Source organism: Lobosporangium transversale, assembly GCF_002105155.1.
Source record: "Lobosporangium transversale strain NRRL 3116 chromosome Unknown BCR41scaffold_72, whole genome shotgun sequence".
Classification (NCBI taxonomy): Eukaryota; Fungi; Mortierellomycota; class Mortierellomycetes; order Mortierellales; family Mortierellaceae; genus Lobosporangium; species Lobosporangium transversale.
The window spans coordinates 1-24,399 of NW_019029050.1; the positions used below are offsets into that span (position 1 = coordinate 1).

Sequence of the window (24,399 nt, forward strand, 5' to 3'; positions counted from 1 at the left end):
GCAGAGTGGAAAGGTTTTGTGTGGAAGGGAAAAAAAAAAGATTGCTTCAACTAGACTGAACCAATCGTACCATGATGAATACCATAATGCCGCCCCTCATTCCGTTGTGGACTGAATGACCGTTGAAAACCACGATATTTTTAGTGTCGTCTTTTTTCCATTCTTTGAGTTTGGGGTCACGATACAATTATATAATATTCTAGTAACTAGTGTAACCATAATGTGTAACGACCATTGCTTAGTAGCTATTCTAAAATTTTACCATACTTACTTCCTATGCCAGAATCTTCGATGGTCTTATTGAAAGAGCCCTCAGATACATCCGCTGTATATATACCTTGTGATCAGCATGACGTAGTAGTTCGGGTATCTTGGAGCAAGTTGACTTAATGATTATTCACTTGAAGTGGGAATATAAAAGACATACTTTTACCAACTACCACACGATCAACATCAACGCTTCTTTTACTGTCAAACTTTTTTTTCTTTTATCGCCTATATTCCATTTATTCATTGTCCATTTCTACAACAATCATGTCTTCCTTCGCAGCACTCATTGACGACAAGTTCATCAAAACTGGCAAGGTCACCAAGGCCGCTATCTTGGGCATCGACGGTTCTATCTCTGCCCTCAGCTCTAACTTTGAGCTCAACGAATCCGAGGCCAAGATGATTGTTGCCGCCTTTGACGGTTCCACAGGTGGACTTCGCATTGAGGGCAAGATGTTTGAAGTCGAGAAGTCGCATAAGAAAAATTCTATTCACGCCACCTGCAACGATGAAATCGGTAGCGGTGTGGTCTGCGTCAAGACCGGCATGGTTATCCTTATCGGATATTACGATCATAAAGTCAATCCCATTGAATGCATCGAAGTGGTTGAGAGTGTGGCCGAAGATATGGCTAATGGAAACGTCTAAGACAAAAAGCAATCCTTCATCCCACCATCCCTTGCCAATGTAAAAATAGCGAAGCAAATAAATTAGCAACACATTATTGTATATACAAATATTCTTTTCGATTTCAAAGGCATCGTAACGAAAGGAAGTTGTCTCTTCCGTGATTGCGAACATGAAAATGCATATATATATTAGAGTGTCTTTTAAAGGATTAACAAAAATAAACTAAACAGCTGGCGACACTTGGACTGCAACAGCAGGAATCGAAGCTGGAGTGGCTGCTGATGAGGAGGAGGGTCCAGCCTGATTGAGCTTGGTCGAGTCACTTGGAGACTGGCTTTTAATAAGCTCGAGGAGCTCTTTCTCTGAAATCTCGTCACTGTTTCTGGCAACATCGACTCGTTTTCTATCGTGAAACAACAATAAAGGCGTTTCAGAAACTAGGAATACGAGTGTTTTAAAAAATGAGCACAAAGTGAGGTAGTCGTCCTTACCCATTTCTGATGGCCGTAGCGATGTTTGAAGAATCAGACACACGGTAGACGTCATCTGCAAATGGATCAACAGACGGATCCTGTGATCGACTTAAGAGGGAGTCAACTTCGATTTTGATAGTCGTTTCATTCTGACCAGCAGAATTTGTAGTATGTGTAGTTGGAGAAGGGTTCACGTTTGAAATTGATCCTGAATGCATTGTCGTGGCGCCTACGTGGCTGATAGAATTGGCCCTTGATAATTTATCTTGCTGGCATCGCTGCAGCATCTGCGTGTGAGCTGCAAACGCCCGCAAGAGTTCTTCGTTACAAGACAACAGTGCGGCTGTGAAACAATAGTAATAATAATAATAACAATAATAATATGTAAATTTAAGAAACGGCGTTCGTGAAGCTATAGTATTCATTCGGCCAACAACAGCATTGTTCTGGCTTTACCTAAGCATTCCTCATGTGGATGAGGCGTCTCCATAGCTTTTTGAAGATATATTTGAATGCCACGGTGTAATGTAAAGCATTTTGAATGGAATTCCTAAATTCGTAATATAAAGTAAGATCCGCGTAAATACTAGCTTCCACTTCACAATCTCTCACAGATTGATCTTTGCATTTTTTGATCATTATTAAATAGTTACTTTGATCAGCTCATTCTCCTCAATCGCCTCGATTTCAGGATCCGCAAAGGAGATAGCCTCGATCAGCATTTGAGCGCTGCTCTTAGCCAACTCAGTGTCTTGAAGAATTTGGGTAACCATCTACAAGTTTCAATAAAAAGCAAGTTAAAAACACGTCCCTCATTGTTAAGTTTACAAATATCATTGACATGAATAAAATGACGACCAACCTTGTCTGCGCTTTGCATAACGGGATGTGGGCTGGGTTGTGCTGCAGAATTAATGTTTGGGGCCGCCTGAGAAGAGAGTGTAGCATATACATATATCCTTATAATGATTAAGTATTTTCACCAGATCACAACTTTGAACACAAAGATTGAAAAGTCTTACATTTGAAGCTATGCCGAGGCATAGCATTTGCTTATGAAGTTGAGGAATAATGGCCAGGCCAGGGTCTTGCGAGAACGCCCGAGACCACACAGAAAGACGTTCCATCAAACGGCTCTTGACATGGGGGTTTGTAGACTGATAGAAGTAAAGAACCAAATGAAATTGCATATATGTAAATTGAGTAGGATCTTTGGCCCTGTGTACAAGTCTAGTAAAATAAATTTACCTGCGAGATCAAGACTTGGGAAATTTCAGCAGCAAACTTCTCAGTAGCCAAGTTGGCTGTAAATACAGATATGCATAAAAGGGATCATGTTGACATGTAGTTAGCCATAATTCTGGCAAAACGTGGTCCGTATGAAGACATCTAAATATGTACCTTTAAATTTTGAGCCGCAGCCGTCAATTAGAGACTGGATGATCTGTTTAGATTTACAAGGAGGCGTCAGTCATTTTTGCTCGCTACAAAAACATGGGCGAATTTAACCTTAAAAATGCTTAAATGGCTCCTTACCGATATCACGTTGAGTTGCTGTTGAGGGGTACCAGTACGCAGCTTCTTGCGCAACACTCTGGCTGCTTCTTTTGCTCTACAAAATGGAGCAACATGAAACTCCTCATCAATACCATTTTGATCTGAACGCTCGAAAACATTTCCCTCTAGCCATGTGCCTCCTTCATTCCTTACCCATTATCTTCATTGTTCACATATTGGCATAGGTCATGGACAGATTGCCAGTTTTTAATGACTGCTAGATTGGCAATAATTTCTAAAACAAAACAAAAAAAAGGTGTTTTAAGAATGGGATGGGTATTTTAGAGTGAAAAAAAAGGTCTATAGCCATTGGTACTTCTTTATTGGAAAGATGAATGTACCAATTCGGACAGCGATTGGACTATGGGTTGTAAACAAACCCATGATGTAAAAGATGAATGTTTAAATGAGATGAAAAGACGGCAGGCGAATGTCGAAATGTTCAAAAGAAGGATAGAATGCACAACGGGTGGTCTGCTTTGATCGAGGAGAGCATATTTATATATTAAAATTAAGAGGCCAAAGCAAAGGAAAAACAGCCTAAAGGAACATTGACTGAGCTCTGAGCACAAAAAGCTTAAAAGGCAGTGGTGGCAACGACCAAGAGGTCAATATGGAATGTCAAGAGAGGCAATTGAACTTTGACGGTGGCTAAAGCTGACTCATTTGACTATCTTATGCGCCACCAACGCCGATCCACTCGATTGTAGATGCCAGATTGGCTCGTGTCTACTTCCGCAGTAGTAAATAGATCTCAGGCACGGGTGCAAGGGACGACGCGTTCCCGCTGTGTGTTTGGTCGCGTCTGATGTAATCATCCTTCGTACCTGACAGGCCCACAGAAAAGATTTTTTTTTTTTTATTTTTTTTTTTTACAGCGCCATGCCATGTGTGTAATGGAAAGGGTGTTTGTATTTTTCTGCATGACAGTGAAGTAAGTGTTTCTTTTTTTTTTTTTTTCTACCGCCTATCTGACCGAATGGTTCGATCATGCGCCTGTTCCCATGGACGGATTGTCCCGAGAGACGTCTTTTTCCCTCTTTCTTTCTCTCTCCTGGCAAGGTTTAATGAACCCCCCAGGAGGCTGGGACCTTTTTGCTCTCTCTCTCTTTGGAAATAAGAAAGAGCCAGAAGGAGGAAAAAAAGCGAACATACCATCCCTGTCTCCCGGCGAAAGAGAAAGAGAAGTAGAGAAAGAGAGATGGAGAAATGAAGAGAGACAGAGAGATAGAGAGAGACAGAGAGAGACAAGAATGTATGTGTTTGTTGAATGAGAGCGTGTAATGAATGGATGCATGGGATGATCCCATTCACCCTTTTTTTTTGTCACATTCTCCTGAATTCCCTCCTTCCCAGCCAGCCTCCCATCGTCACTGCCATGGTTTCTTGCTGCCTTTGTTTTGCCACGCTCTTGTCACTGCTTACTTCCTCTCCTTTCATTGCCATCACCTCATCATCTTACCCTCGCTGCATCAATGACCCCGCCAAAGCGCATTGCAGACTACTTCTTCATAGTCGGTCTCAGGGACGACACCATTCTCTGTCCCTCTGACCCCGACGACGACCCTGCAGAGGCTTTGGCTCTGGAGCACCAACAGGAGATCATTCGTAAAGTCAATCGCCCTCGAGCTCTGACCCTCAATGGGCCTGGTTCAGCACCAGGACCCGAACCAGCACCTCGACAGACACATACTTCAAGACAACCCCCTCCTCCACTCCCTCTCCACTTACTACAACAATACCAACAACAACAACAACAACAACAACAACAACAACAACAACAACAACAACAACAACAACAACAGCAACAACAACAGCAACAACAACAGCAGCAACACTCACCACAATCACCACAACCATCACAACCACTACAACCACAACCATCTCAACAACAGCAACATCATCATCATCAACAGCAATATCATCGCCCATTACAAAGCCAGAGTCCACCATCAGCACATATCAATGGTTTTGCTCGTGCAACCTCACCAAAAGCAGTGTTGGACCAGCGGGATGGGAGAAGACTCTCCTATGCCGCTATAGCTGCATCTAACATTGCCAACTCCACAGGGATGCTCCCAATAGGACCACCTTCCGCCCTCGCAAACACATCTGCATTCAAGTCTGCACCCAGTAGAGCACGTTCAAAGTCTATGGCACACTTCCATCCACCTGTCGTTGCGGCAGCGTTAGAGAAACAGGAACCCGAGAACATGGCACAACGAGGTAAAAAGTCTGTCACTCATATGTGCGCTTTTCCCTTCTGTCTTTTGTCCCCCGTTCCTTTCTTTTCTTTTCCCCCTTCTTCCCGCTGTGCTCTGGTTTGGAAATAAGGTGTCTGGATATTTTTTATTTTTTATTTTTTATTTTTTCCGTCGAGTCTTCCTTGTTTTCTTTGTGCGTCTGTTTTCTTTTTTGTTCACACGCCGAAATGCTCTTTGTTATTGTCGGACAGGCCCACACACTGTACAACTTGTGCGACCATCCCGACGGCTGAGTACGGCCTCGATGGTTGGTACACCGCGACGGTCTGTCACTCTCAACAACGTGGCCAATGCCGGGAATACAAGTTTACAGCACAAACCACCAAACTACCGCTATGTTGCCACAAGTAGTCTTCATAAAGTTGTCCCAGAAGGAGTAGAGAGCAACTTTGATGAGGGCGAAACAGATCACAGGTCGATAGATAAGCTAATATCAAATGAGAAACCCGCTCATGGTATGATGCTCTTGATAACGGGAAGATGAAAAAAAAAAAAATACCAACAGTATCATCCTCATGCATGTCAATTTTTTTTTTATATTGACCAAACAAAATCTTAAATTATGCATTGATGCATAACTGCTATTTTATTAGTTTTTACAAATGGCCAGTCTAATATGAGTCCAGGTAGAGCCCAAAGTGACAAGCCGGCCTTGTCTGTACAGGAATCCAGGACACTGTCACCCGTAAGGAATGCCTCAAGAAGGAGTCGGACTAAATCACCAGTACCTGTTACTGACAAATCGGTCGGAACAGCGACGAAAAAAAGTGAAAATGCAAAAGTAGACCAAAAAGAAGTACATCCCGGTGATAGAGTCTTTACACCTACTGTCATCTGCCGTTATCCAGAGACAGATTGGGAGGATGCAGATGTCTTTCCTACGTTTCTCCCAATGGTGAGATTTATATGCTAAGCAGAATTGCAAAGACGTTGGACAGTTTCGGGTTTTTTTTGTGTTTACCACTATTTCACACTACATTTACGATCTAACGCACTCTGCTCCCTCCCGTAATTTTTTCTGGATATGGTAGTTTTGCTTTCCTGCAGAGCTCTCATTCAAATTTTCAGACGAGAAACCGCCTACAACCTTCCATTCATTCGTGCTGACACAGGAATCAGGTGGACGATCCTATGCTATGTGCGTGACTATGTATGAACGCTTACCTCATAAGATGCTCCAGCAATTCGACAAAATCTGCCAACGCTGGACTCGAAGTCGCATGGTGCGTATTTCAATCTCTTTCTTTCATTTCTCTCCTTTATTTTTATTTTATTTATTTTCCTTCCAAATGAATGTTCTTTGCTCAGTGTGGCTAAACTCATTTATGTATAAACTTATATTACACAGTCTGAGAGCGAAATTGAATACGCAAAGGCTATCAAAGAAAAGATTGCTCGGGAGAAAAGAATATTGCAGGATCTTCAGGTTCAGCTGCGCGAAGAGAGGACAACAGGAAATAAGACTAGGCAGACGCAACTCAAGCGGGAAATTCTTGATTCAGAGGAGAAGTTGAGTTTGCTTCATGACCAGATGAAGCCTTGGAAAGGTCAATTCATCGAAATTGATGATGCTTGGATTCCACGGTGTGTTGGGCTCGTAAGCGCAGTTCCCTATCATTATCTTTTACGCGACTGGCTTCTGGCTGTAGCGGTTGCCTGTTCCGGAGGTGTAGAACATCCCGGCATGAATCAGAACTCTTTACGACTTGAAAGGTATTTGTCTATATTTATACACTTTTTTTTTTTTTTTTTTTTTTTCTTCCGAAACTTTGCTTATAGATATGTGTGTTAATTCATTCATTAAACACCTCTAGTTATGTAAGGAATCTAATTAATGAAGTCGATCTGCCGCCGTTCGGTAAAATGGAGATTGGAATCACAATCAACAACAGAATGATCTATGCCTCACGACCTGCACTCAACAGTGTACCAATCGTCAAAAATGTAAGGAAGATGACGGGTATCTTTTTTTTATGTATATGGGTGTGTTTACGTATGTCTTATTGAAAACTAACATACACTTTAAAATGCTTAGTTCTCTCTGTTTCCTCTGTTCCGTTGTTTGGCCGCAGAAGATATAGTTACAGTAATTGAAGTGATTCTATCCGAAGGAAAAGTCATTTTCCTCTCATCATATTTGGGAATGTTGACGCTTGCCAGTGAGAGCTTCCTGTATTTATTATTTCCATTTTACTGGCAAGGAGTCTACATCCCTGTTCTACCTTCTGCTCTGATGACTTGTCTTCAGGCACCAGTCCCTTATATCATTGGAGTCGAGCGTCGTACATGTGATTCTGATTTTCCACCAGAAGAGGTGAGTGTACTCCACTTATTTAGTGTACCATGAATATCACTCACCTTTTAATTTTTTTTTTTATTATCTAACACGAGACTCTAACCCTTTAATAACAATTTATAACGAGAATAGGCATGCATTGTTGATTTGGATAAGGGCGTAATCCAAGTACAACTAGCGCCAACTCCACTTCCACCTCGCCAGAGACGAAAACTCATACAGTCATTGGAGCAATACGCACCAATATCTGCCATTCGACGGACGGCTACAACAACGAATCCAGCCCTAGGCCCACCTGCATATGTTAAAGAGGCGTTTCCTCATTCACGATTAACATTGTTTTGTGGGCTATCCAGGGCTCCACGAAGCAGACGCATTGAGCGACCAGTCTCAACGATCGGGACGGGAAGTTTGCATGGATATGCTGCTGTGGTACAGAGCAACGGCTTGGCAGATCTTCGAATCAACGGATCAACCAACACCTTACCTGCCATGCCCATATCGTCAATGACGAGTGAAAGCATCAAAAGCAACCAGGTTTCAAATCAGCCCCTTACATATTCCAAGGTTGTTGGAGGGATGGCTAGGTCTTCGTCAGAGGGAATTTTGGATAAAGCTCTGGAAATGAATGGAAGCAGTAGCCCCAAGGTAAATGGACCAAAAAGAACATTCACAATGGCCTTTGTCCTTAATGCTACTCTTTGAGATACTAACATACGGCCGTGATCCTCATATGAAATATTATTAGAGTCCTATCAGTCGAGCAGAGTCTATGAAGGAAACATCGCCAATAGCGCAACATGTAATGAGATTGAACTCATTGAGTATTAGATTTCGTATATTGTTGGCAAAAAAAAAAAAAAAAAAAAAAAAACTAACGCGTGTGATAATCTCAACATTATAGCATAATTCAATGGAGTCATTCAAATCCTCAAGAAAAGTTCTTTCGCCGTCTCGGAAACATTCTAGTGTGTTTGAAGGATCCAAGAAATATCAAGAAAGGCAGGCAAAAGAAGAGAACAGCCATTATCCGTCAGTAGGAGGCGCTTGGAACGCACAACTAGGATATCCTGGAGTTAATCGCCAAAATAGCATCACCAGTACACATATGAGCGCCATTCCATCTGGATTTGATGGCCCGGGACTTCGTCACCGTGGCTCCTTTACTTCAATTGACTCATCTAGCTCTAGTATAATGTCGAAATCGCCTGTCTCGACCATAACATCCAACACAATGGTCAGTATTAATGGACACTCATCAATGACTTCTATGGCACCTATTATAAGTCCTGAGGAAGAAGCATCGCTCGCGAGTGCCGCAGACTCGGACAAGACGACTATTGAAGGGCACGTGCTTTCGATTCTCTCGGCCCCGGTACTTGTGTCAACCTTAACCTGCCGGTGCGGAATTTGTTCTCAAGGTCTGGCGTCAACTAACATCGTTTACCGCTGCGAAGGATGTTCACTGTATGTGCATGCCGGATGTCTGGACGAGCTACTGTATCCATGCGTGCCTCGTGGTTTTGATGAGTCAGGTGTTTGCTGGAGTGTATTGCAGATGTGGGCTGGTTTGATGAAAGGCTATCGTTCTGGAATTGTTGCCACGTCATCAACAACAATACAGCACCTGTATAATCAGCAAGGATCGCCAAATCATCACCGTTCACACCAGCAGGGGTATAATCATAACCCTCGTATTCATGGACATGTAAAGCAACCCTCTAACAGTGGAAGCGAAGGAGAACGAGAGGGTAGAGATCGCCTTTCGTGGGCTAGCTTCCAACGGTGGACAGGAAGGAATTCTGGTTCGTCTAATGGAAGCATGAGCAGCAGTGGCATGAATGGTATCGGAAATGGTCATTCTAACTCCAAGGCCTCTACCATCTCCTCAGCCTCGCGCTCATCAACGAGCGTGGATATGACCCACCGGAGCCATGCCGGATCGATCCATTCTTCACGGGCGAGAAATGGTACCGACAACAGCTCTTACAGCGAAACCGTGAGCTTTCATCGCGAGATATTTTTGAAAGGATTTGATAAAGAAGCGAGGGTAAGCTCTATTTTCGATAATTTTCCATATTATGAAAAATGTATTAACAATGTTTCTTCATGATAAACAAGAAACGTCTCTGACTTTTTTTTTTTTTTTTTTTTTTTTTTTTGTTTCTACGCGCGCTTCTAGCCATTCATGTCTGCTTTTACAGAATCACAGACATTTGCACAATTCATTCAGGATCGAATTGATCGGTCATCAGGTGATCCCGAGATTATGTTTTTCGACGAGGTGATCAAAGCTAAAATCAACCGCTCACGATTCCGCATCGGCAAGGAGGAAACCAAGTTTCTCGATGTACGAGGAGACAAACAAACAAAAGATCTTGAGCAATGGTTTTTGTGCATAATCAGTAGATTATTTGGCTTATAATGTTATTTGACTTTCTTGCTTTACAATGCTGTAGGATCCGTCTTATGGTGTTCAAGGAACAGTCAAGGCTACCCCGCCTTCAGGAGACATTATCGTTTATGGTATGCTTGCCTTGTTTTTGTTTTTGCTTTTTGTTTTCATTCTGTATCTCCTAATCGACGGAGGCTTTTTCTTTGATTTATATAGAGGATGAAGAGAGACGGTTTCCAACGAAGCTCGATGCAGCATACCTTTAGAAAAAGGCAAAAAAAAAAAAAAAAAAAAAAAAAAAAACCTAAGAGGGAGTATCCTACTATATGCCATTGATAACACATAGGATCCTCTTCTACACTTTTCAGCACACGAATAACCCTGTCTATTCTGCCTCAATTAGCCTATCTAGCTTGGTTAACCCATTTCAACAACTCTTTGGCACCCACATATATACACACACATCCTTTATACTTATTTAAACCATAGTGGCATATATCTGTACAAATAGCATATTTCTGAACAAACTATCGAGTGAACAATCATATGAGTTTACTATACTATTTTCGCTGGTATTATTAATATTGTCATTCTCTTTTTGGAAGCTATGTTTGAAGGCAAGCTGGGAGATCGGATGAATGGTTTTTAAATTTTAGAGCCGAATCGCCGATAGGCAGTCGGCGGTTTGAGCAGTCAAAGGATCAAGTTGATTCATGACCCATCGAAGCACAACTTTGGAGTTGATCATCGTCACTAAGGGAAAAAAAAAAAAAAAAAAAAAAAAAAAAAGGCAACGAAGAGAAAGTTAGTCTTGACTTGATCAACTTTACCAGTAAGGAAAGCTCTTATTGTCGTCATAGTTGTTATTTGACTTACAGTGTTCATTGATCGAGAGCATGCATTGAGTCTGTAGTAGCGAGTTCAGGACACCGGAGCTGGTTTGGTAACAATTCTTGTAGGGTGTGACCACCTCGTCAAATTTGGTGGCAATGTTAGCGTGAATCACACCAGGGATAGAATCACCGCCGTCATTCAATCTTTTGATGAAGTCGGACGTATCGACTAAAAAAAAAAAAAAAAAAAAAAAACAAAGATGTCAAAGAAATGTTTGGTTTTTAGTTTATGAGCGACAGATAAAACACTTTCTTACCCATCTGATAGAATGAAGGCGCAATTTTGTCAAAGATCGGTTGAGCAGGGTCAAAGATGCGGAGAGCTTTAGCAATGGTGGCGAGACCACTCAAAGTAGTGCCATGATGAATAGGTGCGATACCGATCATTCTTTTTTTTAGAAAAAAAAACAACAACAACAACAACAACATCGGGTTAATATTGTCTGATCCAGGGGTGTTGTTAGCTCATTTTTGCTTGATCAGTAATTTTTTTTTTTTTTTTTTTTTTTTTTTTTACCTGTTGACTTTGCCAGCCCCTCCAAGGTATTTCATCCAATACCTGCCGAGGATACCGCCTTGAGAATGGCCTACATAATCCAGCTGAGTGACATTCATTCTCTTCAGAATGTTATCTGCAAATGTGGCCAATTCTTGAGCTGAATCTTCAATAGGTGCGACCCCTCCTACAAAAGGGATGTTATCGGATCGACCATAGGTCAGAGCAAAGACACAATAGCCCTCACGGATCAAGACTGGTGCGAACGTCCACCAGGAATCTTCCGTCAACAACGTCGCATGAACCAACAACAATGGACGAGGATGAGCAGGAGTCAGCTTGCAATTATAATTATTCAGTCCTGAAATCCCGCGCTTCCGGAGCATCTTGCGGGAAGGGAGCGTCGCTGCTGCGATCGCTTCATCCTTCATCATCGATTCAATCGAACTTGCCCCTACGACAACGCCCTCGGGTAAAGGTAGAGCTGCACCATGAACCATAGTAGCTGCAGCCCATGCAGTGACCGCTGCGGCCCTGAAAATCGAAGCAAATGAAATCCTCATAATCGTTACGAATGGAAGTGTGGTATAGATGTAATGCAATGTATTTACAAGTGGCTGCAAAAAGGAAATAATCAAGAACGGAGGAAGAAGAGATCGTTTGGATTATAACGGACAGGACTATATACAACGACAGGAAGATGATATCGTGGTGGAGGTGGAGACGGAAGGAGGAAGTAATGGGATCACTGGGTCATAACTGACAAAGAACAGAGGAAAAAAGAGGGTAGGAAAAGCCGTTTATAAACGTTTTTTTTTTTTTCCTGATACGGTTGCCGTTTATATGTTTTGCGAATTTAATATTCAGTATAATTGCTCTTTATACAAACAGTAATGCTATTCACAAAAAATAAACAACCGAGGAAGAGAGGAAATAAAAAAGAGAGCATGCGTATGGGAAGTTGTGGAGTACATTCACCCCAAGTGGAGAAATAGGGCAAGTAAACAGAATAGACTAACAGCGAATGGGGGGATTTCTGATCGGAGTCTGCATTCTTCAGGAACCAGAGTTAAGCATGCAGGAACAGATTTACAATTGATTTTCAGACGCCCTGTACCATCCCACCAAACATGATGGTGAAGTTTATCCCATTCCAAATTATATGCATGTATAAACTTATTCTGCCACAAGATATACATCCATACATGCATTTATATAAGTATACATGTATATCATATATACAATCATATATACAAAACACAATAAAAACAAAACCATATCACCACAGACACATGTCTACGACAATAACTTGGTTAGAAATTATGAGCATGAGACTGTTGAACAATAGCTGACTGACCTGACTGAATGATGGAAAAGAAGGAAAGAAAATGCTGAAGTTTTTTTGACGCTTACAAACAAAAGAGTACATTCTCTGATCAGAGAGGCCAACAACCTGTAGGTTGGCTATTGACGGATCTCATGTGCCACTGTGGAGAGGGTAGACGTGAAGTGCAGAGTGGTAAACCGATCACTTTCCTTCATTTGTAAATATATACCAAGGTGGAGGTACTTTTACGCGATATCGGTGCCAATGATATATTATTGAAGGACCATGCGCATGCGACTTTTTATTTTTATTTTTATTTCGACCATCCATTCTGGAAAAAAAAAAAAAAAAAAAAAAAAAAAAAAAGGCAAGCAAACGGCATGGCCTCTTTTTAGTTCATCGCCATCAAATGAAACTCTTTCCTCCTGACGGCGAATTTCATGTGTCAACATGGTTCTTTAATGGCACAAATCAAGCAGATGACCTTTTAGTATGGAATGAAAAGGCAAAGGAGCCCGTTTTCAATCTCTTTCCCTTTCTCATTCTTAATCTTTTTTACTTTTTGGGGTGTTCATGTCAGCAAAGCTGTAGTAAGCATACAGGCCATGACTCCTCCTATTGTTTATTCCCTAAAGGAAAGTATATAATAATAATGATAATAGTATATATATTTTAATAAAGATGCGATGTCAAATGTGGAGAGTGAGAGGCAAAGAGGCAAGAGCGATAATGTTAAATCTGCTCTTGCTCCCATTTTTGTGCTTCCTTCGTCCCTGATATTGGGCAAACGGTTACTTTTCCACATCAAATTATAGAGCCGATGATGAAAAAAGGTACAGGGACAGAGTACGTTCTTTGTAATGCAATATGCTGGCTGGTACTCGTTCGAGAGTACTTTCTTGAACTTTTTTTCCCCTGATTATTACGCCCATATGTAGTCTTTTCTATGCATTCCTGAGAGACTTGATATCTTTTGTAGACTTTGTACCTTAAGGATATCTAGGCTCCTTGCTCCCTCTCTTGGATGTCGCAGGCTGCTTCAGACGCGTAAGGATATCTCCATCGCCTACACTTTTTTTTTTTTTTTTTTTTTTTTTTTTTTTTCGGTCAAGTCTAGATTCGAAAAATGTAATTCACGAAAATAATTGATGTAACAGGAAACATAAATTCCAACCACTCGGGCCTGGGAATGCCCCTGTAGACCCAATGTCTGTTTAATTTATGTATGCCAAAACAGCCTTGTACAAATTAATCATGATGGGCATATACTGAGACTCTCAATCAGACTTTTTTTTTTTTTTTTAATTATTTTTTTGTGGCATCCAGATAAGCATGCAATCAAGGGATTAAGCCCAAAAAAAAAAAAAAAAAAAAGATTCCAGGTTAGAACTTGGCGTAGTCTAGTTCATTTTCAATGAAGCCCGTTCTGCATTTTCACGCGACGAAGGTTTTTTTTTTTTTTTTTTTTTTTTTTTTTTTTTTTTTTTTTTCGCATTGCCAATTGAAACTTTGTTTTAATTAATGCACGGACGTTGCGCATGTTGTTGAGACCAAGATGCAAACAACTCATTTGTTCTAATACTCATGTACATGTACATGTATATATTATTCTAATGTGGTCAAACATTTGTGTGTACGGTTACAGTTGCCGTGGTGGTCGTCGCGTTGTGTACTGTACATGTACAGTATATAAACATTTTCCCCCTGAACTCAATTTTTGAACAATGATAAGGGAAATAGAAGCGCGTGTCATTCCCACACTTTCTCATTGCTCTTGCTCGTGCTCTGGTTATAGCTCCAGATGTTTGTTACTCAATTACGTTTTTATTTGTTTACCCTTCATATTGCACCATTATCAAATATATATTCATATTTCATTCAAGGCTGTAAGAGGATGCAAGCTTGTGGCGCCAGTTCTATCCAGCGAATCATTCACCTAGCCGAATGCTTCTAGTTACGTGCACTATACAAGCTACATGCATACCATGGATCCTACTGTCGATAATGGGTCGATCAGGCTTGACAATATCTGAACCTCTCTCAGTCTCTTCTTGTGATCACAAAATTTATTAAAAAAAAAAAAAAAAAAAAAAAAAAAAGTCACGGCGCGTATGACTACATGTTTCAAGAATATGAGTAGAGTAGCTCCAAGCCAATGGCAAGAACCATCATACAATACGTTCGTGTCATATTTTTTTTAAAAAAAAAAAAAAAAATTGCTATGACTTTTGACTGCTTTGGTAGCAGAAATCAGTCGTGTTACTGAACTGTCATTACTGTTGGCCGAAACGTTCCGACGGAGATGGTTGTCTGGCCATCGTTCTTCATTTGTTATATTTTAGTTACTATTACTATATACATATAATAACTACTATATACTATATACATATATCTATATTATTATTATTATTTTCGTCTCCCGAGAAACAGTAGCATGACTTTAAAAATGGGAATGTGGAGAGTGAAATCTGGCTTTTAATTAGGGTATTACTAATACACGTCTCTCTCCTACTGCCAGCTGCCGTACATTCGCCCATCAAGGATAGTACCAGAGCAAAGGAAGAACATAAACCCACAACGTCAAGGATAAACAATGGAGGATTCGACTTTTCTTGCTCGTTAAGAAAGAACTAGAGGTCTATAGAGAAAGGGATAAGAGAAGTTTTTTTTTTTTTTTTTTTTTTTTTTGTTTTTTCGACTTTAGAAGCTCAGCTGCCTCAACTGATCCAAATCAGCGTCTTTTTGGGCATATTAAACTATGTTTTCTCGATCTCTAAAATGCTCATGGGATCATTATCGTTTCTTTTCTTTTCTTTTCTTTTCTTTTATTATTATTGCTATTATTATTATTAAAGAAAGTTGTTATTTTATTATTCTAATAAATTCAATAGGAATATTACCATGATGTGTATATTTACATTCAATCAAAAACAAAAAATAAAAAAGGAGGTTGATCACTCTTTTTAAAGACGAGCTTGAATAGTTTTGCCTTGCTTTCCTTGAGGGTTCGTGAAAGGCTTAATATATTTCTCATATCCTTCAACGACCTCAGTCTGATTGATTGGTTCCCGCGTCGCCATCTCTGTGTAGGCCTCATAGACTTTGCCATCGAAACGTCCCAAAGCACTGTTGAGGTAATAATCTGGGAATGCAAATGCGTCCACCAATCCAACTGCATTGCGACGGATCTTGTGCTCCATCAAATCCATGATCGCCTGTCCCATCATCGACACCTGCTTAGCATCAATATATCCTGAGGTCAAGAACTCGCCAGGTTGTTTATGGATCTGATGTAATGCAAACAGATCTGACAGATCTGTCAAAGCCTCTTTTGTTGCCGTAGAGATTTCGGGTTCAACAACACCCTCCGGTTGAGGCATGTCACCACGGATACCCAAAATAAAGTTCTGAACCAAGATCAACTGGCAGTGAGCCACAGAGGCGTTGTAAATCTCCACCAACATCGAGTTCCATGAGCGTTTCTCCACATCCAAAGCATGGACAATCTGTGCAATCATATAGGCTGCACGCTGACCATATGCAGCCAACTGGATCTCGGGGTTATGGAACTGAGCCGGGCTGGTAGCCGGGCACTTGAGATCGGGATTGTCCAAGTAAGTGTTGAGGTAGGCCAATGTAGGGTTCGTGATCAAGCTGGCATTGAACTTGCCTGATGCACGCTTAGCAACCAGGTCACGGAAGCACTTGAACAGGTAACGACCTGTCTGCTGTGTAATCATGTAGTTATCTCCCTCCCATGTGACATTAGGTGCATAATCCTGCAACATCAATGGCAAACCTGAGAAAGATGAGAAACCATGTCCTCCGCAGGCACGACGGCACTCTTCAATTGATGCAGCAGCCATAGTAGTGGTGAGTGACTTGAGTCCAGAGCTAGAGGCATGGACATCTGCCAAGAGAGAGAAGTTGCCAGCAGCCATCTCCTTAATATTAAGGTAGTAGAGACGCATCATCTCCTTACTAGTAAAGTGACAGGCATATGCTGCTGCAATGATAGGGAAGAGACGGTATTGCTGCATTGAGTAGTCCAAAACTGGGGTCTCAATCACTTGTTTGCCCATCATCTTGGGCGAATCCTTATCCACGAACTGGCGGCGGACTGCAGAGTAACGAGTAGCAATCGTCACTGCCTTCGAGAGTCCCAAACGGGCTAAACCGACGAGCGAGGCGCGAATAAGAACCATTGTGCCATAGGAGAGTTTGTCGTTGGGGGGTTTGACATATTCGCCTGAACCGGGTTTAACGCTCGAGTATTTTGCCAAAAGCGAGATGCGTGGGACACGGTAGTGATCGAACCACATGCATCCGTTATCTGTGGTGTTGTACCTGTACCACAGCAACAACAAATAGTGAGGTTAGAGAAATAACATTCCTTAAAAAAGCAAACTGGATAAATTTATCGGAATTGATCGAAGCCTAAATATAAAATAAAATAAAAAGACAAAAAAAAAAAAAAAAAAAAAAAAAAAACCTACCCAAACTTAGGGCCAATGTCTCCAGCCATGACACCGGGCAGGAGAGTGTGATCCTCCATAGAACGAATGGGAACACAGAAGGCATGTGGGCCATAATCCTTTCCAGCAGTAATGAGACGGGCCATGACAACTGCATGATTTGCAGCCTTACCAAGGCCTCCGATCCACCACTTGCAAGCCGTCAAGTAAGGCGTATGGATCTCAAACTCATCGCTCTCTGGAATGTATGTGGCTGTAGTCTCAATTCCCTGGACATTGCTTCCATGTCCAATCTCAGTCTGAGCATAACAGCCAATGATTTCATATCTCATCGCAGGCTTCAAAAACTTTTCATACTGTTCCTCTGTTCCTTGAGAGACTAATGTGGGCATGAACATACCACGATGAAGACCGAAGGGGCCAGGCTGATCGATCAAGAGATCGGCCTGTTGGAACTCTTCAGGTCTCCACTTCTGTTCCTGAGACAACTTGACCAATGTGTAATCCTTACGGAGCGCATTAGCAAAACTCTCAGTGCGACCCAAGAAGTAGCGGTCAGACTTGTCGAACGCAGGTTCATTCTCGATCAACTCGAGCATCTTTTGCTGACGTTGAAGGTATTCCTCGCCATAGAGATAAATAGACAGATCGTGGACTGAGAATGTGGCCCTGGCACGTTCTTGGGCAAGGAGATCGCTTCCTTGAGGCTCTGAGGGAGGAAGATTAGGAAAACGAAGGGCAGACATACTTTTTTTTATATTATGCAAGGGGGTCAAGGGATATCAAGGAGGAAGGGATGATCAGATTAAAATGATGAGAATCGGTTGTACAGATTTCAGCACAGCCACACAGATAAAAAAAAAAAAAAAAAAAAAAAGAAAAAGAAAAAAGAAAGTGAAATGAGAATGGAGATGAGAATGATTAGAGTGAAGTGAAGGAATGGAGAAAGTTAGAAAGAAAGGAAAAAGTATACCTTTTTATGAGCCGTATTTATATAGCTCTTTCGGAGGAAGCGAGATCGACCCAGAGACGAGCAAATGACGAGCGTTTCCGACCATTGGGGGTTCCCTGGCAAGTTCAATTTGCACATGATATGAAGTTTATTTGTTAACATTACGGACAAACTGTAAATAGATCTTTTGTGAACAGTGTATGTATACATTCTCCTTTGACAATTTCTTTATTTCATCCTAGTTCACCTATACAACATTTTTTTTTTTTTTTTCCTTTCTATGTTATATGTCAGTCAAGGAATCTAGGAACGAGGTTTATTTTTTCTTTATTCTTTTTTTGCTTGTTCTCTTAACCGGCTTGAATTTATCCTTTATTGATTTTTTATCTCTTTTTCATTCTCCGGATCTGCTCGTCATTGGATCGGAAAGAATAACGTACCTTTACGATGACACCGTTGATGGCACAGTTCCAGATTTGTAATGAACACAGTTCCATTATAGACTATGTAGTGTTTCTCAACATCAATTGTTGGTATATATACACGTATACATGTGCATACGTATATTTTTTATTAATTGTAGGAAAAGTCCTTTTTACAGTGAATTGGTGCTTTTTCTTGTCTACTTTGCTTTCATAATGGTAATCTACAAGTTGTTTTTCCCTTCCCTTCCTTTCAGATATTTACAAAATAGATGGGTTCTTCACTCTATTACTTCCTTCATGAATTATCATCCTTAATATCCTTCAATCGACATGGTAGTCATGGGTCGCTTCTTAGCCTCGTTCGCGAGAAGCGACTCTCGTAGATCCACTGGTAACGCTTCAATCAATAATCGGATCTGGTCTCGGAGCTGTTCTTTTTGTTTCGTCGTTGCCTTAATCGCACTTGCCTCTGGCGCATACCGTTTGTAATCTCTCTCTGGACTGGACTCGCGTGAGTCTTGCTTCAGTGTACTGCTGCTGCTTCCATTACTGTTTCCCAGGGTGTTGTTACTACTGTTATTACCATTATTATTGTTAAATCCCTGCACTTCTCGTTCTCTCTCTCGATTATCAAAATTTAGCGACGAAGATGACGACGAACGAGATGGCGTCGTCCTTGGCGAGCTGCTCGAGCTGAATGATGATGCATTTGAATACTGTCCTTGGCCTAAACTTCCATTGTCCACTCTTCTTCGTGAAGAAGGAATCGCCTTGGGACCTATCGAGCCACTAGTAATCCCGCCATTTGATGTTGGTGCTGAAAGCGAATTTTGGGATCCATTGATAGCTGATGAGCTAGTGATCTTAGATGAGGGGGTGATGGTTGACTCTGTTTCGCTTCCGCTGCTACTGCTGCTCCCACTATCATTACGGTCATTGCGTTGCTGCTGTCGGCCATAACTGTACCGATCATATTGGCTTATCAAATCGTCCGACCATGCGCCGCCATTTCCGCTATCACTATTACCAATTTCAGACTCACTATTTTGGGGGCTATAAGGACTATAGGATCCTTCTCTTGACAGATCTGATCTGGTCCTTGATGATTTTTTTGTTCTTGAAGGGTTTAAATTGAGCAAGTCGGCTTTATCATTGGCAGGATTACCAAGTTCCTCTCTCATCCTGACTAACAGATCAACAAGTTCAACCTCATTCCTTCCTTTCACCCACCCCACCACATCGCCCAAGCTCAATATTTCCAGGTATCGCCTTCGAAGTTCATTCTGAGCTGCAATAGTTCTCAGGCGGAGCCAGGTTGCAAAATTACCACATTTGAGAAAATCCTTATAAAAGCTCTGACAAGCTTCTGAATTAGACTTGAATGTTGAGGTCTTGAAGGAGATAGCGGGTGGATTCTTCGAAAGGAATTTGAGGAACGTTTGTTGCTTGAAGGGCGCAATATGAGGGAATTGAGATGAAGATGACAAGGAGCTACAACCAAATAAATAAAAGACAGAATGCAATTATAAAAAAAAAAAGAAGAAAAAAAAAATCAGCATATATTTCTCTTTTATATCTTGGAAATGAAAGTTTTCTTCATCAAGCCTTACATGTCGCTGGGCACCAATGTTGCAAAGTATCGGTTAAGGGGCACTAGGAACTTTTCCGTCAATGTAGCAAAGTGCTTCCTGAGAATATTATCGAGTAAATACTCTGTAAAAAAATAAAAAAAAAATTTTAAAAAAAAAAAATAGATAGACGAGTAATGTCAGAATATACTTTCAAGGTGTTTTGTCGTACTAGATCAAAAACGGCAATAGAAAAAAGATCATTTTTGCAGTGTACCTGGAGATGATCGGTTAGCTGTTGCCTCAGCCAACATGCAGAGGAGGTTAGTGTCTTTGGCAATGGCTCCTTTCCGTTTGCTCACAACACCCTAATATTAGAAGTAAATAAGAAAAACAAAACGAAATGTATAACGGCTCCGTTAGTTATATTATTACGAGGTTAGCATAGATCCTAAAGATAAATAGCGTTGAATAGCTCAGCCTGTCCTCATTCTCTTACTTGAACAAAATCAAGAGAGCCTGGTTTACCAAGTCGGGGGCTAGCACCAGCTTTTCCGATCGATCCATCATTCATTAGTTTAGTGTTTGGTCTCCTATTCATTGGCTTGCCAATCTTGATGATGTGTGGCCAATGTTCCAGAGTCTTTGCAAAAAAAGGATTTGTCACGCCCAAAACAATACTACTTGGCGGAGAAGATTTGTTGCAGAATGATTTGAAATCTGTGTCCTGGATTGTGAAATAGGGCCGGTAATCTCCACAGTATGGGATCTATTTATTAAACCAGCACAAAGAGCGAAGAACCAAAAATGAAATGGATTCAAACGAGCCTTATCAGTTCCTGTAATACATTCCCTTGACTTTACAATTTGCTTCATAAATATCTTGGCTTTTCTCCTCTCCTTTCATCCTCCATCCTCCTTCATATTGTATGCTTACAGGGTTAATAAGATCGACTAGAGACGCAACTGATTCTGAGCAAACCTCGGGCGATGTTCCAATAAGCATTATGGGTTCTGCAAGTGTCATGAGCTCCCAACACAACCAGAGGTCAGGAACTAAGTCCTGGAAATGTTTATAAAGGCCGCCGTTCATAGGAACTGACGAGAGGATATGGGTATCTGGATGAAACGTTGCAATTTCAAACGGCGCTGTTTCTAATAGTTGTGGTTGATGTGGTTTTGCGAGTTGCACCTGGTACAATGTCCCCATGAATGGTAGTTCCATGATACTATCTGTCGTAGGCGCTCTCCATGTCGCCATATTATGGAAAGCTGCCTCTAGCATGGGTTTGCCTACTTCAAAATATGCTGGTCCTAGTACCGACACAAGTTTTGAAAAGAGTCCAATGAAGGGGTGCTGTGAAAGAAGAACAACTGATTTTTGAAAATAGCCTCTCCGAATGGATGGATCCTGCTTCTGTCTGAAGAATACATATCCATACAAGAATCCAGCATCTGTAGTAGGGCCTAGAGATTTTTTTTTTAAAGCAAATATGTGAGTTATTGGTGTAGATAGAATACATGAATGATACCATTCTCAAACTATCTTGAACGAATCTTTACCAGTGGCAGCACGTCCTGCAGTTGCAGATCGAATACGAAAGTTAAAGACGGTGTCTCCAACATCGAAAGTATTGGAGTCTGGGAAAGAAGAGAAGCAACTATAAAAAAAAAAAAAAAAAAAAAAAAAAAAGTTAGTTTGGAAAGTGAGCAGAATGTGTGCATCTGCATCTCTCTGTTGAATGTGGTCTCCCACGGACTCTTTCCGATGGTCTCGGAGACAAAGAGATCTGTGCCACACATCGGGCATATTTTTTTTTTTTTTTTGTCATAGTGCTGCTTGCATTTTCATATGTGGTTTACACTTACATATTTTTACTTTCCTCGGGAGTGAACTCAGATGGCGGATACACAGCTTCGATAGCTGTAGAAAGCAAAGTATAAAAAGGCAAACAAAATGTTCAAAGTAACATTACAGTTCAGATAGATGGATGAGTATGATGAACATTAATATAACGATTTACAAATGACAATCAGAGGAAAAATAATCGGAACTAGAAAGTAAAAATACTAAATGCAATTAAGCATTGCATTAACAGAAAAGGGTAATGAGATGAAAATAGTCTTTGAGACCATACTCTTCTTCAATGACAGTTATATGAACAATCAAACTCTTTTTGTCTTTCTCTGCTTTTTTTTTTTTTTTTTTTTTTTTTTTTTTTTTTTTTGGTTTTCATTAATTACATCTTCCTTTGCTCAGCTCGGTTCAGTATCATGTTTGAGTGGTTTGTGGGAGTGCATGACCTGATGTGATTTGTGGTGGGTGACAAGATGCAACCATAAAATGAGCGAAACATACTCAATTGTATTCACGCAGGAGCAAACCCTGATCCCACTGGTCACCCTGCTCATCATCCAACACCATGTATGCTCTCTTCTTTTTTTGTTGTGGGTTACAAACACTCTCACTCTCTTTAGTCTCCCTCGTGGTGCATGGTACATAATGCATAAACTGGTGTGCCTGAATGTGTTTGCCATCATCGTACTCTGTGAACAGGGTGGAACATTGTAATGTGCGCTTGTGCGCTTGCTCCCGTATAAAAAAAAAAAAAAAAAAAAAAGTATATTGATAATAAGTCCGATGTTGCTGAGTGGTTTTTATCCTTTGTGTCTTTGTCGCTTGGATCCTCGATAATAATGATAGTAATAAAACTAGTCTTGCTTCTTCCTCGTAATCCACTTTGATAGTAATAAAGAAAGTAAAGACAAGAGATCGCAAAATAAAATAAAATATAATATGATATAATATAATATAATAAAATAAAACGAATGTGTTGGTCACAATGACAATCAATGTACAATTGAGTGTTGGACTTGCCTTGGCCTTTTTCGAGATCAAAGTTGACGACACAGAAACAGACCATCCATTGGCGGAGTTGATCAATGGCAAGCATATCCATGATATCCCAACTGCTCGATCTGCGTGCATGGCCTGCGTCTATTTCAAAACTTTCTGGAATCACATCGATCACAGGCCGTCGTCCGATTGTTGTTGCTGTTGCTGTCGTTACTTTTGCTGGTTTTGCTGATGAGGATGATACGGGTACAGAGGCTAAAGGTGCATTGAGAGTTGTTGCTTTTTGTAAAGATGTAGTTGTAGCGGTATTATCAATAGAAGTAGAAGAAATAGAAGCTGAAATGGACGTAGGGGAAGTTGTCCTGGTTGTTCTAGGTGTTCTTGACCTTGAAACAACGTTAGAGTTGGTGCGCCGGAGAGAAGTAGCACCAAAGAGAGTAGGTAGACTATCAGTGCTGATGGATTGCATATTGTATGGAGTGGAGAGGTGCTTTGACTTTAGGTCAGTACTGCTGGTGGATGATGAGCCTCGGTGAGAGGGACTACTCGTTGGGAGCGAAGGTGTAGGCGCAGGAGGATCGCGGGTATACGACATGACGATGTCCCGTTGGAAATAGAACAACGAATAGGGGAAAGAAGGGAAAGAAGAAGGAGGGAAGAAGGGAAGAAGGGAAGAGGAAGGAGGAAAGAGGGAGGAGGAAAAGTGAAAGTGAAGGCGAGAAAGAAGAGTGAGAAGGAGAAGTCAAGACACAAAGCTAAGACAGAGGATTACAGGAAGGGAAGAATATGTAAGATTAAGGAAAAAGTCAAAAAAAAAAAAAAAAAAAAAAAAGGGTTTAAAGACAATCAGAAACCAGACAAATTAGCCAAAATAGCAGACAGAAATCTGCCCGAATTGAAATTGTAATGAAATGAATGAAATGATGCTTGTGATGAAGAAATGAGCATGAAGAGGAATGAGGTCAGATGATAAAAACCCTTTTTTTATGCACAAAAATCATAAAAATCATAAATCATTAGAATATGTATAATTGGATAAGTATATAAATGCATTACCGTCATCAGCATTAAATTACATGTACATGTATATATTTTATTACTGACCATTTTCTGAAGTCAGAATTGGGTGTTCAATAATGTTCTCATGGTTCTAAGAATACTTTCTTCTCTTGGGGGGCAACTGGGTCGTTAGTGACAATACAACTGTCCCTGATCACTCCAAAAAAAGAAAAAGGAGAAAATGGTCTTCATTTTCACACACAGACAGATCCACAAACACTCAATTGCACACTTTTCTGCGGGAGAAACTCTAGGCCTTCCACTCCTTTTTTATGGTTCAATTTTTGGAGGAAAAAAAAAACGATCGACATCCAAACTAAGAAACAGTGACAATTATAACAATAGTAAGCATCCTCCGTGCTCCTGATGCATTCATCTCTCCTTTTTCGATCCGGCACAACGGCATACACATATTTGTTCTCTCTCACATTCTGGCTCCCACAAATCTGCTATTCCGCATAA

General features: G+C 40.8%; 6 protein-coding genes across 6 annotated transcripts; 2 read left to right on the plus strand and 4 right to left on the minus strand.

Moving 5' to 3' along the window:
• Window positions 1-534: 534 nt before the first annotated feature.
• Window positions 535-918, plus strand: BCR41DRAFT_314577 (profilin; the record flags this gene model as incomplete). Its single annotated transcript, XM_022021179.1, has 1 exon — window positions 535-918. The coding sequence occupies one exon, from the start codon at window positions 535-537 to the stop codon at window positions 916-918; it is 384 nt and encodes a 127-aa protein (XP_021875677.1).
• A 175-nt stretch (window positions 919-1,093) lies between these two features.
• BCR41DRAFT_390557 (hypothetical protein) lies at window positions 1,094-3,647 on the minus strand. The gene is made up of 11 exons (XM_022028241.1): window positions 3,272-3,647; window positions 3,084-3,165; window positions 2,910-2,985; window positions 2,775-2,817; window positions 2,622-2,677; window positions 2,396-2,530; window positions 2,236-2,301; window positions 2,027-2,146; window positions 1,830-1,923; window positions 1,392-1,716; window positions 1,094-1,303 (listed from the first exon to the last, which is right to left on the minus strand). Exons 1-11 carry the CDS (start codon window positions 3,312-3,314, stop codon window positions 1,123-1,125), a joined length of 1,221 nt encoding a protein of 406 aa, XP_021875678.1. The 5' UTR covers window positions 3,315-3,647; the 3' UTR covers window positions 1,094-1,122.
• Window positions 3,648-4,235: 588 nt separating this feature from the next.
• On the plus strand, window positions 4,236-10,186 carry BCR41DRAFT_364419 (AEX-3 domain-domain-containing protein). The gene is made up of 13 exons (XM_022026023.1): window positions 4,236-5,156; window positions 5,386-5,649; window positions 5,788-6,089; window positions 6,226-6,417; window positions 6,543-6,907; window positions 7,009-7,138; window positions 7,230-7,508; window positions 7,623-8,138; window positions 8,239-8,292; window positions 8,395-9,540; window positions 9,673-9,840; window positions 9,950-10,016; window positions 10,102-10,186. The coding sequence occupies exons 1-13, from the start codon at window positions 4,406-4,408 to the stop codon at window positions 10,149-10,151; spliced, it is 4,284 nt and encodes a 1,427-aa protein (XP_021875679.1). The 5' UTR covers window positions 4,236-4,405; the 3' UTR covers window positions 10,152-10,186.
• A 242-nt stretch (window positions 10,187-10,428) lies between these two features.
• On the minus strand, window positions 10,429-12,098 carry BCR41DRAFT_390559 (Alpha/Beta hydrolase protein). The gene is made up of 4 exons (XM_022028242.1): window positions 11,296-12,098; window positions 11,036-11,166; window positions 10,762-10,947; window positions 10,429-10,638 (listed from the first exon to the last, which is right to left on the minus strand). Exons 1-4 carry the CDS (start codon window positions 11,835-11,837, stop codon window positions 10,538-10,540), a joined length of 960 nt encoding a protein of 319 aa, XP_021875680.1. The 5' UTR covers window positions 11,838-12,098; the 3' UTR covers window positions 10,429-10,537.
• Window positions 12,099-15,418: 3,320 nt separating this feature from the next.
• Window positions 15,419-17,940, minus strand: BCR41DRAFT_343021 (acyl-CoA dehydrogenase/oxidase). Its single transcript, XM_022022313.1, has 2 exons — window positions 17,098-17,940; window positions 15,419-16,948 (listed from the first exon to the last, which is right to left on the minus strand). Exons 1-2 carry the CDS (start codon window positions 17,820-17,822, stop codon window positions 15,565-15,567), a joined length of 2,109 nt encoding a protein of 702 aa, XP_021875681.1. The 5' UTR covers window positions 17,823-17,940; the 3' UTR covers window positions 15,419-15,564.
• Window positions 17,941-18,552: 612 nt separating this feature from the next.
• Window positions 18,553-23,693, minus strand: BCR41DRAFT_364424 (hypothetical protein). The gene is made up of 8 exons (XM_022026024.1): window positions 22,900-23,693; window positions 21,891-21,945; window positions 21,585-21,682; window positions 20,959-21,488; window positions 20,521-20,790; window positions 20,299-20,389; window positions 20,064-20,166; window positions 18,553-19,944 (listed from the first exon to the last, which is right to left on the minus strand). Exons 1-8 carry the CDS (start codon window positions 23,471-23,473, stop codon window positions 18,765-18,767), a joined length of 2,901 nt encoding a protein of 966 aa, XP_021875682.1. The 5' UTR covers window positions 23,474-23,693; the 3' UTR covers window positions 18,553-18,764.
• Window positions 23,694-24,399: the final 706 nt, after the last annotated feature.

Excerpts from the sequence above, each read along its gene's own strand:
- BCR41DRAFT_390557 (XM_022028241.1), bottom strand. The coding sequence starts at position 3,314 with ATGGGTTTGTTTACAACCCATAGTCCAATCGCTGTCCGAATTG. Across the intron at positions 2,302-2,395 it reads GCCTCGGCATAGCTTCAAAT|GCGGCCCCAAACATTAATTC; the intron begins GTAAGACTTTTC and ends CTCTCTTCTCAG. Across the intron at positions 2,147-2,235 it reads TTATGCAAAGCGCAGACAAG|ATGGTTACCCAAATTCTTCA; the intron begins GTTGGTCGTCAT and ends TGAAACTTGTAG.
- BCR41DRAFT_364419 (XM_022026023.1), top strand. The coding sequence starts at position 4,406 with ATGACCCCGCCAAAGCGCATTGCAGACTACTTCTTCATAGTCGGTCTC. Across the intron at positions 5,157-5,385 it reads CGAGAACATGGCACAACGAG|GCCCACACACTGTACAACTT; the intron begins GTAAAAAGTCTG and ends ATTGTCGGACAG. Across the intron at positions 8,139-8,238 it reads ATGGAAGCAGTAGCCCCAAG|AGTCCTATCAGTCGAGCAGA; the intron begins GTAAATGGACCA and ends AAATATTATTAG.
- BCR41DRAFT_390559 (XM_022028242.1), bottom strand. The coding sequence starts at position 11,837 with ATGAGGATTTCATTTGCTTCGATTTTCAGGGCCGCAGCGGTCACTGCA. Across the intron at positions 11,167-11,295 it reads GGGGCTGGCAAAGTCAACAG|AATGATCGGTATCGCACCTA; the intron begins GTAAAAAAAAAA and ends TCTAAAAAAAAG. Across the intron at positions 10,948-11,035 it reads GCCTTCATTCTATCAGATGG|TCGATACGTCCGACTTCATC; the intron begins GTAAGAAAGTGT and ends TTTTTTTTTTAG.
- BCR41DRAFT_343021 (XM_022022313.1), bottom strand. The coding sequence starts at position 17,822 with ATGTCTGCCCTTCGTTTTCCTAATCTTCCTCCCTCAGAGCCTCAAGGA. Across the intron at positions 16,949-17,097 it reads GACATTGGCCCTAAGTTTGG|GTACAACACCACAGATAACG; the intron begins GTAGGTTTTTTT and ends GCTGTGGTACAG.
- BCR41DRAFT_364424 (XM_022026024.1), bottom strand. The coding sequence starts at position 23,473 with ATGTCGTATACCCGCGATCCTCCTGCGCCTACACCTTCGCTCCCAACG. Across the intron at positions 21,489-21,584 it reads TGCAGGACGTGCTGCCACTG|GCCCTACTACAGATGCTGGA; the intron begins GTAAAGATTCGT and ends AAAAATCTCTAG. Across the intron at positions 19,945-20,063 it reads ACATTGGTGCCCAGCGACAT|CTCCTTGTCATCTTCATCTC; the intron begins GTAAGGCTTGAT and ends ATTTGGTTGTAG.